This window comes from Canis lupus, chromosome 25, assembly GCF_048164855.1.
Source record: "Canis lupus baileyi chromosome 25, mCanLup2.hap1, whole genome shotgun sequence".
Taxonomy (NCBI): Eukaryota; Metazoa; Chordata; class Mammalia; order Carnivora; family Canidae; genus Canis; species Canis lupus.
In genome coordinates, this window is record NC_132862.1 from 21,210,020 (window position 1) to 21,223,001 (window position 12,982).

The 12,982-nt window shown below is 37.1% G+C and overlaps 1 protein-coding gene across 4 annotated transcripts in view; it reads left to right on the plus strand.

The window, feature by feature from the left end:
- Positions 1–12,982, plus strand: part of ITPR2 (inositol 1,4,5-trisphosphate receptor type 2) — a 470,949-nt gene that overhangs the window by 207,924 nt on the left and 250,043 nt on the right. For all 4 annotated transcript variants that reach the window (XM_072798592.1, XM_072798594.1, XM_072798596.1 and 1 more), the window contains 4 exons: positions 2,458–2,580; positions 3,422–3,622; positions 5,776–6,027; positions 8,598–8,723. In XM_072798592.1, the coding sequence (XP_072654693.1) occupies positions 2,458–2,580; positions 3,422–3,622; positions 5,776–6,027; positions 8,598–8,723 (702 nt within the window). The remainder of the gene's footprint in view (positions 1–2,457; positions 2,581–3,421; positions 3,623–5,775; positions 6,028–8,597; positions 8,724–12,982) is intronic.

The following is a 12,982-nucleotide window of genomic DNA, read 5'->3' on the forward strand; positions in this document are numbered from 1 at the left end:
TCACTTGATTAAGGTGGTGTCTTCCAGAATTCTCCACTGTGAAGTACTCATTTTCCCTTGGTAATTAATGAGTATTTTGTGATGAGGTTCTTAGAAACTAAGTAAATATCCCATTCTTCACCAAACTTTTGACTTATTTATTTTAATCTGTATGAACTTTTGGATGCTCATTTTATTCCATCGGTTGCAGTAGGCTTCTCTAATTATCTGTGTATTCTTAGATCATCCTCAGTCTGCCCAGTGGCATCCCTTTGAGCTAGCTTCTTTGCCCTCTAACATGCACCTCATTCTTTGAGTAGTTGCTTGGTTTTTGCACATTAAGATGTTTCAGAGTCACCTTGCGTTTCCTTGCTCCAACCCTGCAGTCAGCCATTTCTTTAAGTGGCCCTGGTTGTGTTTGAGGGAGAACAACAAGTAGAAGCAAAGTTCTGAGAACTAAGGGTACTTACTGCTTTTGGGGTTTAGTCTTTCTAGGCCTTCTAAGTAGACAAAGCCAGGGAACATATGTGTGTGTGTTGAAATAGCTATTCATTTGTTAATACTGTAAATAGCTAATCTTCCATCACTGCTGCTACCTACTGCTCCATATGGACACACTCTGCCTCTCATTCAGGCTCTGACAGCCCCAGGGTGGATGCCCTCTTTATTTCTCAGGTGCCACCGTGCCATGCCAGGGCTCTCTGCTGGTGCAGATGTTCTCCCCCACTTGGACTTTCGCTCCTTGAATGAGATTGCTCCCTGATTCAGCTACTTTTTAACACGTAAACTTGTAAATTCTACCCTTCCTTAGGTGGCATAATTCATTCTGTGGCACAGAATAAAATAAAAGAATTATTGAAAGGCAACGAAAGGTATTAAATCCTCAGCATTGATCATCCAAATTATTCCATCTTTGATATTGTCCCATTCGCATTGCACACGTGATCAAATCCCTTCTAATAATATAACTTAGCATTCAGTATTTTGCTACTACATTATGTTTATAGATTCACTCAGTTTTAATAACTGGATTGTTCAGAAACAAAAAATGAATAAGAGGAGAATGTCAAAGAAATGTCAAATATCGTAGATCTGGCCCTGGTGTTCTCCTGTGTTGGCCAGCTTTTCAGTGGGAATTGAGTATTCCTATTGCTGAAGTCTCTTTGAGGATAGTAGATTTTGAATTGAAATCTCCTATTCTGAAGTTAGGAATGAAGTTTTTGGTGTCATTTACTCATCTAGTTAAATCATCCCTATTTTAAATGTGAGAAAATGGGTCTATTAATGATCTTAGGCTGTTTGTTTAGTTATAGATGACATAAATTATAGACTCTCAAATTAGGAAAAATAGAAAACATTGTTTTTTGAAACTAGTACTCAAAACATGAGTCCGTTTTATATCTCTGACACTGACTACATGACAAATTGAATAATCAACTACTCAGGAAAAATTTAGATGGTTTCAGTGATATTGTTGAAAGACTACTATTTAGAAGAGAACTTGGCAACCTTTGTGAATTTTGAGACTTAGAATTTCTTATTGAGATTTCTGTAATTGAATGATACTGTTATGGGAGTTTGGAAAATGAGAGTGAATAAGGAAAACAACTTACAAGTACATGTGTTCACAAAGAAGGGGACCTAGAAAGATTGGCATATAGAGGATATGAAAAAGCAAAGGGGAAAAAGAAAAAAAAAGAGGTGGAAATATACAAGGTAAATAGCAAAAGGCAAGGGTGTGGGGGGGGAGGGGAATGGTCCAGTTGAGATAAGGTCAGAAATATATCTAAAGAAAGAAATTTACCAGGGGGAGGGGGAATAGAGGAAAAGTGAGTGGAGAGAAGAAAGAGACTAGGGACAAGGCAAGAGAATGAGGGATGATGGATGCTGGAAAAAGCAGTAGGAAGGGAAGAGTTTGAGAAGGAAGGGGATCTAGAAGGTAGAGAAAGAGGAGAAAACAAGAAACAGGAAAATCCAGATATGTGGAAATACTGGGAAATAGAACAAGTCCAAGAGAAGGGAGGGATGAGAAGGATAGGGGTGAAGCCGAGGAGGGAGGGCAGAGAGTAGGGGCCAGAGAGAGGGAGAAAGGCAGGACAGATGAGCTATGGGTGCAGAGGTGGGGAAGGAAGATGCAGCTATGGGAAGACCTGGGAGAATGTAGTGGATAAGCAGAGATGTTGGGGAGAAAGAGAGAAAGTGAAACAAAGAGAACAAAGAGGGGTTGAGAGTGGAACACAACAGGTAGTAGAAAGAGAAATAAAGAGAAGGTGAGAAACATCTAGAAGACAGTGGGGATGGGGGAGGCCAGAGAGGTCATAGGGGAAAGTGTAGAAATAGAAAGGGCACATGGGAGGGGGAGAATAACACAGTAGCAGACAGAAAAAGAGTACATGTGGGAAAGAATATACTTTTTCATAATATTTGGTATTATGGTCTGTTTGTTTCTCTGTATCATCGCTACTCTTTCACTTACAGAACGATGAAAAGATGAACGAAGTGATGAATCTGGCCCACACATTCCTGCAGAATTTCTGTCGAGGAAATCCCCAGAACCAAGTTCTCCTTCATAAACATCTGAATTTGTTTCTAACTCCTGGTGTAAGTATTTTAGTGACTCCTACTGTTTATAGTGTCTATTAGATTTGTTTTAGCAGCATCGATGAATGGAATTTTATTAGTCTTTCCCACCTTATCTTTTTCCTTGAAGGAATTCTCTCCCTAAAAGTGGATATGTTTTATTTCCATTAAGGAGGCATTCACAGAAACTTGAAATATTACATGAATTTTACCTGCAAGTGACAACTTTCTTTATATGTACATAGTTTAATGTTAGGGAAAAAAATGTGATAGAACAAAGAACAGCTGCAATGCCATGAGTGAGATAAATGTAGAAAACTCAAAAGTAGAGGTAACTGTAAAAGTGCGTCAGTGGATACTAGGGAAGAGCTAACTTTGAGTAATAGATAATCTCAAGAATACCATTGTCATCGTGTTGACCTTTATGATAAACTCCTTTTTCCAACTAAATTCCTTTGTGAGCTCCGTGTGCTTTTTTCTTTGTTTGTTTTTTTTTTTTTTTAAGACTTCATTTATTTATTTGAGAGAGAGCAAGAGAGTGAGAGAGATCACAGAGGGGGAGGGAGAAGCAGACTCACAGCTGAGCAGGGAGCCCAATGTGGGGCTTGATACCAGGACCCTGAGATCATGACCTGAGCCGAAGGCAGAGACACTTAACTGACTGAGCCACCCAGGCACCCCAGCTCAGTTTGCTTTTAATGGTGAATGATTTCATTGCATTTTGTAGAAAGCTTGCCCAGGAAACTCACTATGGCTTTGCATAAAATATAAAACTGATCCCAAGCAGGGAAATGAATCTAAATACTGGAAAATAGAAAATTGATCTTGTCAGAATTACAAGGGCACAATCCTCTCTGCTTAGCTCCTTGAAGCAGAAACCATGCGGCACATCTTCATGAACAATTACCATCTCTGCAATGAGATCAGCGAGAGAGTGGTGCAGCACTTTGTGCACTGCATCGAGACACACGGTCGCCATGTGGAGTACCTGAGGTTCTTGCAAACGATTGTAAAAGCAGATGGCAAATATGTGAAGAAATGCCAGGATATGGTAATGACAGAGGTATGTTCTCAGTTTGCATTTTAACAGCTACACATACATAATGTGCTCATGTATGTGTTTTCTGTTAATCTATAGTGTTTAAAAAAAAAAAAACCCACAACATAGGTTTGGAAAATAATTTAGTTCCAGTGACTTAAGCAACAAGTATATTTTGTTGAAATCTAGTGAAGTAACATACCATTAAGTTGATTGTATAATATTCTGAGTTTACTTTTCTTTTTGATCCTTAATGAATTTGTGTACTTTAATTATCAAGATTCTATGAAATGTTATAAGTGCGAATGCAAGTGACACATTTTATACTTTAAAATTTTCAGTATGTAACAGGATGTTTTATTTGTTTAATTTTTTATTTTTTTAAAGATTTTATTATTTATTCATGAGACACACAGAGAGACACAGAGACATAGGCAGAGGGAGAAGCAGACTCCATGCAGGGAGCCTGATGTAGGACTCGATCCCAGGACTCCAGGATCATGCCCTGGGCTGAAGGCAGATGCTCAACTGCTGAGCCATCCAGGCGTTTCCTAACAGGATGTTTTAAATTCTGTTTTCCCACTGCCTTTTTTTGCTCTGTTCCTGAAAGATAGGGAATTAAATTAATTAATAGAAATTATCCATCAGTGATTTATGATATGTGGAATCTTAGCTATTTAGAATAAGTTAGAAATTTAAGAAACACAAATGGTTGACGTCCCTCATTTATTTTGCTCTTTTCATTGTGATATTTGACATCGAGCGAGATTTATGCAATGAGTAAGTTACTCACCAGGAACCAACTGGTACTTTGGAGAAATTGAGCCCATTTGGGGAAATCATTGCTCTGTGACCTAATGGTTCTCTAAAGGCCTATATGGATAAGGCAGCTTTCAACCGAGGCTACCAAACAGTTATATAATAGATTATATTGATATGAGGTGATTTTCATAATTATATTCTTTCAATTTGGGAATGAGGGGAGGGGAGTTCCTATATTGATATAATGTGAGTTCTTCCTGCCCCATAGATATCTTAAAATTAATTCAGCTTAAAGTCTTGAATTTTTTAATGTAAATTAGTAAGCATTTTAAAGAACATTTTAAATTTGTAAAATCTTCCTTTTTCTTATCTACATTTACATTGTAATTGTTCTTCATTGCCTAGAAATGTGGGAACTAATTTGATTTTGTATTGTTATCATTAAGGAAATAATTAAAATGGAAAAGCAGTGAATAAAAATTAGCAAAGTTTATGGCACCGATTAGGGGAAGTGTTTTTATGTGGAAAGAAGTACTTGTAATATTATATTGTGTTGATATATAGTACATAATTTGACACATATACATTTTCTTTCAACAAAATGTTCAAAGCAAGCCAGTTGTCTTATTGATTTAAATCTGTTATCAGTTTAAATAAAATAGAGAAAAAATATGTCCCCCAAATATCTCCCATTGGGGTTAGAAAATTGGAACTGATAATTGTCAATTAGACATTATGGAGTTTGAGCAATAAAATTACCACCTGCTGGAATTCTCCACTAAAATTATATTAACAAAATATGAAGGAAAATGTATATCCTAAAAGCCCCACTTATTCACTTGTTTCTCTCTCTTTTTTTAAGTTTTCTTTTTCTCTATTTCTCTCATCTCTGCTTTAACCTCCATTCCCTGCTGGTGCTCATGACACATGGAATTTCCAGATTCTTGTAGAGTGGCGTTTGACTCAAAGAACATGCTTTTTTTATTCTGTCACTATTGAAGGGAGCTGGGGTATTTTACTCTGTTTTGGGAAAATTAGACTTAGGAGACTTCTTATATCTTGACAATAGCATCTTCCATTTGAAGGAGAGGAAAGTAACTTTCTTGAAATATTCTGCAGGTTTAATTTCAGGGGGTAACTCACTGGTGAATAATTAGCTATCATTTATGCCATTTAATTCTTGTCCCCATCTACCTTTCCCATACTTCCCTGGCTGCTTTTGATAGTATTCATAAGTAATCACTTGGCACCTGACTAAAATCTTTTTCCCATCTTGCCTTGGTAGAGTTCTGCGTTTACAATATATATGTTTTTATGAAGAGATGCATGTGTTTCCAGATAGACCAAACTTTTGGCAGTAGCTGCAAAGGATGAACATTTGGACTGCTATGTAGACTCTCTTATTATCATTTCAGTTGATAAATGGGGGTGAAGATGTGCTGATATTTTACAATGATAGAGCATCATTTCCCATCCTTCTCCATATGATGTGTTCAGAGAGAGACCGAGGGGATGAGAGTGGCCCCTTAGCCTACCACATCACCCTGGTGGAGTTGCTGGCAGCATGCACAGAGGGGAAGAATGTCTACACTGAAATTAAGTGCAATTCCCTTCTGCCCTTGGATGACATAGTGAGGGTGGTGACCCATGATGACTGCATCCCTGAGGTAAGCCTGACAAAAGCTTGGCAGCCACAGAATTGTTATTGATATAAAATGCGTCAGTGCCAGAACTCCCCAAACTATTTATAATGAGATAATGTATTTAGTCAAGAAATTGTACTCAGCTACTCAGCTATTTAATTAGGAAAATTCAAAAAAGCATAAAAAGTTTACTTTTTTAGTTATGCAGGAGCTAGAAAAGATGATCAACTTTTTCAAAGTAGAGCCACTATAGTTTACTGGAAGCTGCTATAGGAATCTCTTAAATTCTAAGTATGGCGATGTGATGAAACTGAGATTTACTTGTAACCTCTGGTATGTTTTTGAGCATGTAATAGATGCTTCATAAATAATTTATGATCGCTGATAGGAGAGGCTAGGATGGTGCAGCAGTATCATCTCTTAGATTCTGTAGGTTTACCTTGCTTTAGGAATAAGTGCATTCTTGGAGATATGGACCTGCGTTTTGCTTTGTTTGCACATCATTTTTTTCCCCTCTGTCCTTGTTTGGCTCTGATAATAGGGAAAAAACTCATTAAAAACTTGTTGTCTGCCAACAGGATTAATGAGGCTTCCAGGAATGTACATTGCAATAATTTCTTTCTTTTCTACTGTTGTGGTATATTGTTGCAAAGTTCATAAATGCGTGATGCATTGAATTTGATATAAATCCAGACATTTTAAATCATAGTAACATAGTAACTTAAAACTTGTATTCACCTACTTCACTCCTCTTCATCCTTCATTTCTTGATTCAAACATTACTTCTATAAATAACACTTTCCTGGCCTCCCATAATAGAGTTATAAGAGTCCTCAATTTGAAATCTGGCACTTGAATTTTGCTAACAAATGTCTGTAGCCTTCGCATCCTTTCCCAAGATGATAAACTTGAAAACTTGATGAGAGTAGCAACTAGGTTGTTTCTATTTACCATTATATTAGCTGAGCCTAAGTCTATACTTCATAATATGTTTTGAATGAATGAACAAATGAATTAAAAAATGAATCAGGATCCTGGATCCATTCTAGGATTCTAGCTGTGTGACTGATTCCAGCAGATTATTTAACCTTTCTAATCTTCAATTTCCACAATTTAAAGTGAAACAATATAGTATGTATTTGAGAGGATTGCATTAAGTGAGATATTACATACAAAATGCTATAGGTGATTGGCATGTAGCAAACAATGAATAGCTATAAGCTGCTGTCAAGATGATTATGATAATGTGCTGAATGGCTCTGATGTCTCCTACTCTATGTTCAGTTCTTGACACAGACACCCTGTCTACTTTTTGACCTTAGTCAAATAGAGATAAGTACTAAGGTCATGAAAGCTGGCCTTGTACTCCTTATGGTTCTAACTTGGATTCTATGAATCCTTGGAATTATTTAAATGGTTTTGTATATATATATATACATTTGAGGTGGCTTATAGCATTCATCACTTATTTATTTATTTATTTATTTATTTATTCATTCATTCATTCATTCATTCATTTAGAGAGAGAGCAAGAGCATGTAAGTGTGCAAGCTAGGGGGAGGGGCGGTGGGAGAGGGAGAGAATCCCAAGCAGACTCTGCACTGAGCACAGAGCCTGACCCAGGGCTCCATCTCTTGACCCTGAGATCATGACCTGAACTGAAATCAAGAGTTGGGCATTTAATAGACTGAACCACTCAGATGCCCCTCATCACATTTTCACAAGAAAGAAAAAGAAAGAGAAAAAGAAAGAAAGAAAGACAAAAACTGATCTCCATACTTTAAGAAATACTCTGTGTGGTGAGACTCATCTCAGTCCTTTATGAGGAATTTGATTAAATATGAGAAGGAATGTTACTACATCTTAAAATAATTTTTTTGTAAACTGTGAGCTTATTTCTTCTCAGAAATAGTAATTTAAATATTTCTGAGTGGCAATAAAGTATTATTTAATCAACACATTTAAGCATTAGATTAGACGTCTCTTGATTGCAAAAGACAGAAACCGAACTTAAACGATTTAAATAAAAAAAGGGAATTTTATTGGCTTCTGTATTCGGGAATTTGAAGGATAGTTGTTCTGATGAATCAGGAGGTTCAAATAATGTCAGAATTCTTTCCATCTTTTGTCTCCTTTTCCTTTGTGGTTCTTCTTTCTCTCCTGAGAATAATTGTTGTTCAGTCACCTGCAGAAGATGGGTTCTTGGGGTTCAAGTTTACCTTGTTCCACTTTAGTAATGAGAGAGAGAGAGAGAATGATAAAGAGAGAGAGGGATAGAAGGACAGAGACAGAGAGAAGGAGAGAGGAGGGAGAGGAAGGAAGACAGGAAAGGAGCACATTTGACTCTCAGAGTCTCAACTAAGTCAAATGTTCTTCTGTATACCAGTCTCTGGGCACAGGGGAATGGGCTATTAGATCAGGGCCTGGAGCGTTTAAGTAAAAGAAGGGAAATGGGAACGCTTTCTAGGTCTACATAAAACATGCTATCATCCACGATAGTGATTAACACAGATTTTACTTAACTTTTCATATTTAATATTTGAAAATGAATGATAAAGAAAATTCACTTTCTTCTGTATTTGAAACTTGCACAGGTTAAAATTGCATATGTGAATTTTGTTAACCACTGTTACGTGGACACTGAAGTGGAAATGAAAGAAATCTACACAAGTAACCACATTTGGAAATTATTTGAGAACTTCTTGGTGGACATGGCAAGGGTGAGTTAAACTTTCACCATGAAATAACTACTTCATGCCTAGATTATTGGTATGTATTTTGACTAAACAGTATTAAAGGTCTGGATGAAGATTTGGAATTAAACCCTCCAACTTTGGATGTAATCCATTACATTCAAAAAGCTGTGCATATGTTTCACAAGATTGTGAGATTTAATGAGTTGGCATGCAGAAAATACCAGCATAGTGTGTATAGAAACAAGGTGTCTGTTTCTACTTTTACAATGGCTATATCAGTTTGTTATTAAATGGAATTTTAGTGGCCTTTTTACATTGGTTGAGGAAGACATTGGCAGAGGTCAATTTGTTTTTAGCTTCTTATCATGGATGCGATTACAAACTGTAGATGGAAGAGATATAAGGAGGCCTCGACCCTTGCTTTCAGGCAGATAAGTGCTTGACCAGACTATCCAGAGCTTAGCATTGCTCAGTGTTGCCTATCCAGATTTTCCTTTGGGAGAGTGCTCCAGTAATTGAACCATCCAGTTACTTCACTCATTGGTCAAAATAGGTTCTGCTTTTTACAGAGTTCATTTCCTTTTGTCTAGCCTTTTGGGGGAGATTGGATAGGACATGTGGAGCTGGTTGGCGTTTTCTAGATATTGTTTTTGAGTAAAACTGAGTAAATGAATGAATGAATGAAGAAAAGAAGGAGGGAATCTTCTTTATAGATAGCACTTAATTTTAGTTAGTATGTCTCAACACCCCCCCCCCCTTTATGGTAAGTTGAAAAGTCATAAGATACAGGGTCTATTATTTTAGGGTTTTTTTTGATCTTTAGTTTTTCCCTTTGAAATGAGGGGACATGAATGTTCAGATAAGAATCTCACTAGTAAAAGATAATGTATAGATAATCCTTAGACCTGTGATGGGCTGCCCTAGCTTTTTTGGTTCTCTACATTCTTGAGTGCTGGCAGCTTTACACAGGCCTTATTTAGATGTATTTTGGAGGAGAGGGATTAGTGAGGTCTACATTCTCACCATCTTATAAGAATGGATGCTGACTGTCATTCACTAGTTAACTGCCTCCTTACACCCTTTCTGGAAAGAAGGAAGACAAAAGGAATATAATAAAATATCTACTGGAGACTAAGACATCAGGCTTGCAGATGAAATGTGCTCATTTTACCCTCGATGTGGTATAGTATGAGCCAAATCCACTATGTTTAAGCATGTGTGAAGTAAGGCAGTTCCTGTTTTACTTCATTTCTATAGAATGAAAAGCCATCATTATGTTTTGCAGGTAAACCAGCACCTGTGGAGAAATCACTTTGTTTTACACACGATTTTCATATCACTCATATTTACCCCTGTGTCCTTGTGAAAGTTCTTGTATCTGATGGGCTGGAGGTATCTATAGAGACCTTGAAGTAAAGAATGGTTTATATGCCGATGACTGAGCTTTAAAATTGCACGTGCAGGAAGATATTAAAGAGATTATAGACTGATTTGCAGAGTTGCACAGTGCTACGGACTAAAGATAAGCTTGAAAAAGACCAAGGTCACATTCTAGACAGCATGAGCTACAAAGCTAAAAGGATTTTTATTTTTTAAGCCAAAGAAAGCTGATGTACCTGCCACTGGTTATGCCACCTTGGAAACATCCTTGCCACTGATGTATTTATAAAGCTAAGATGTATTTTTTTTAAGCATGCATGCTAGGAAAAGTTTTTATTTTAACTATTTTGATTTAGTAGACATTTAATGTTATTTATTTTATAAAAGGCTTGAAGGGAATTTTGAGATCTTTCTAGTCTATTTACTCATTATAATGTCTAACCACAATAGCTTAGCTATACTGTAAATAGCATTTTTTTCTTTCCTTCTGGTTTCCCTCTTATTTATATTTTAAAACAGCAGATCTCTTATCCCCTTGCCAAGAATGACAAAGAATCACCCTTCCTATTTCAGGGAAGGGAAAGAAAATCTGATTTTCCATTACTGGGCTTTGTCTTTCTCCTCTTGAAGAGAGATTAAGGAGCCATCACACACTCAAATTCAAATACAAAAAAAAGAAAATTGTTTAAATAAGTAGAATGTGGCCTTCTAGGCAAATTTTCAGTTGAGTAGATCAGTAGTTCTCAAACTTCAGTGAGGATCAGAATTATTTGGAGGGTTTGTTAAAACACAGATTGCTGAGCCCCACCCCAGAGTTTCTGACTCAGTAGATGTGAGTCTGTGCATTTTTAACAAGTTCCCGTGTAATGCTGAAGCTGGTGGTCCAGGGACTAAACTTTAGGAACCACTGCAGTAGAATATGTAGTTTAAGAGTAGGTACTTTAGAGGTATTAGCCAGACCAGAGTTCAAGTCTAGATTCTTTCACTTCCTAGCTCTGTTACCTCGAGCAAAGTACTTACCCCTCTGACTCTGAGCTTCCTTATTTGTAAAATGGATACTATAACACATTCCTTATAGGGTTATCAGGAGGATTCAATGAGATTATGCATATAAAGCTCTTAGCACATCTGTGGCACTTACTAAGAGAGCTGATAACATCATCTATTTCATCCACATCGTGGTAACATCACTGGTATTATTACAAGGTTATATGTAGCCTTTAAAGCAATTTCAACAAGCTTCCTCAATACCTATACCAAATAAGAATGTTGAGGATAACCAAAAGGAGGACCATCCAGTATAGGCAAGAACCAGAAAGCATGTCTGTGAAATTGAATATGCACAATAATGACTTGACATAGAGATGGGCTAATTCAGAGGTTCCCATGAAGTGATGAAGCCCTGGAACAGCTGATTTAAATCAGTGAGAAAATAGCAAAGGTAATATGAGGAAAGGTATGTGGCAAATTGGACCTAAAGAATCGTAGGATCTTAAGATTGGAACAGACTAGCAGTCATATAGTTTATGCTCTTCAGCACCTGCCTGTATATTTCTAATAAGAGTGATCTCACTATGTTTTGAGACAACTGGTGTCGTTGCTACATAACTTAAATTTATTAAAAACTCTTAATATTGAGCCAGATATTTATGTCTTATGATTTTTGCCTATTTCTTCCTTCGTAGCAACATAGAACGATTCAATTCAGCGGAGATGTAGGTATTTACCATAAGTAACATATTCTCCTTGCTGATGATCTACTTTGAAATAATAAAATTATACAATTTAAAGAACTTAAGACCGTCTAGATTGACCTCATAATTTTGCCTCTGGGTTCCAGAGAGATTAATTTGCTACCACAGGGTGACTTGCCTAGCTAGAAGCAGAGTTGGGAAATGTGCTGTGGCTCAATCCAGTGCTTTTTCTCAAATTTGTTCTGAGCTCCTTCCTATTTTCAGTACACTTTGGGGTTCTCTCTAATATGTCAGTGTTCTAAAAGTATGGCATTTGGGATGGAACGCAGTGTTTCAGGCAGGATCTAGCCAGTGCAAGGCAGATGATTATTTCAGTAGAAGTTTGGAGAACAATCTTACTTAAAAGGCAAAAGAAATATTAATATGTAGTGGCATTCATGCCACCTTCTACCTTTCTCTTCATGTTGCTCTGGAATCATCTCTACCAGGTTCTTTTTGTTTACTCTTGGGTAAAGCTCTCTAAAGAGTCTTAATTAGTATCTTTCATATTCCTGTTTGTACCTCCTTTTTATTTTGCTAAGACCCATAGAAGAAAATCTTTCTGAAAAACTGTTTTCTTTTAAATATATTTTTAAAGATTTTACTCATTTATTCATGAGAGACACACAGAGAGAGAGAGAGAGAGAGAGAGAGAGAGAGAGAGAGAGGCAGAGACACAGGCAGAGGGAGAAGCAGACTCCATGCGGGGAGCCATGCGAGACTCGATCCCGGGACTCCAGGATCACGCTCTGGGATGAAGGAAGGCACTAAACTGCTGAGCCACCCGGGCTGCCATGAAAGACTTGTTTTTAAGAAACTGGTGCTAGGATTCACACACCGGATTCCATTCTGATTTCCTGACAGACAGTATCCATGTTCTGGAAATATACCGAATTTAGGGAGGCAGCAAAGGTATTTCACTCATTGAAAGATGTCCCACTGTCTTTCAGAGCATTTAACAGAAGCCCACTTTGGTATGTGTTCCAATATGGAATAAAATTGTTGTTTGTAGGGCAGAAATGCTTCCCTTTGTCTTTGTAACTCATTGTTTTTTCAAAGTCAGGGGATTTGAGTCATTAGAAAGCACCTGAAAGTGGCCAATGTTAGCCTCAGACTACATTTTTTCTTTTGAAGAAGTTTCCAATTTTGCTATCAATTTCATGATTCTCT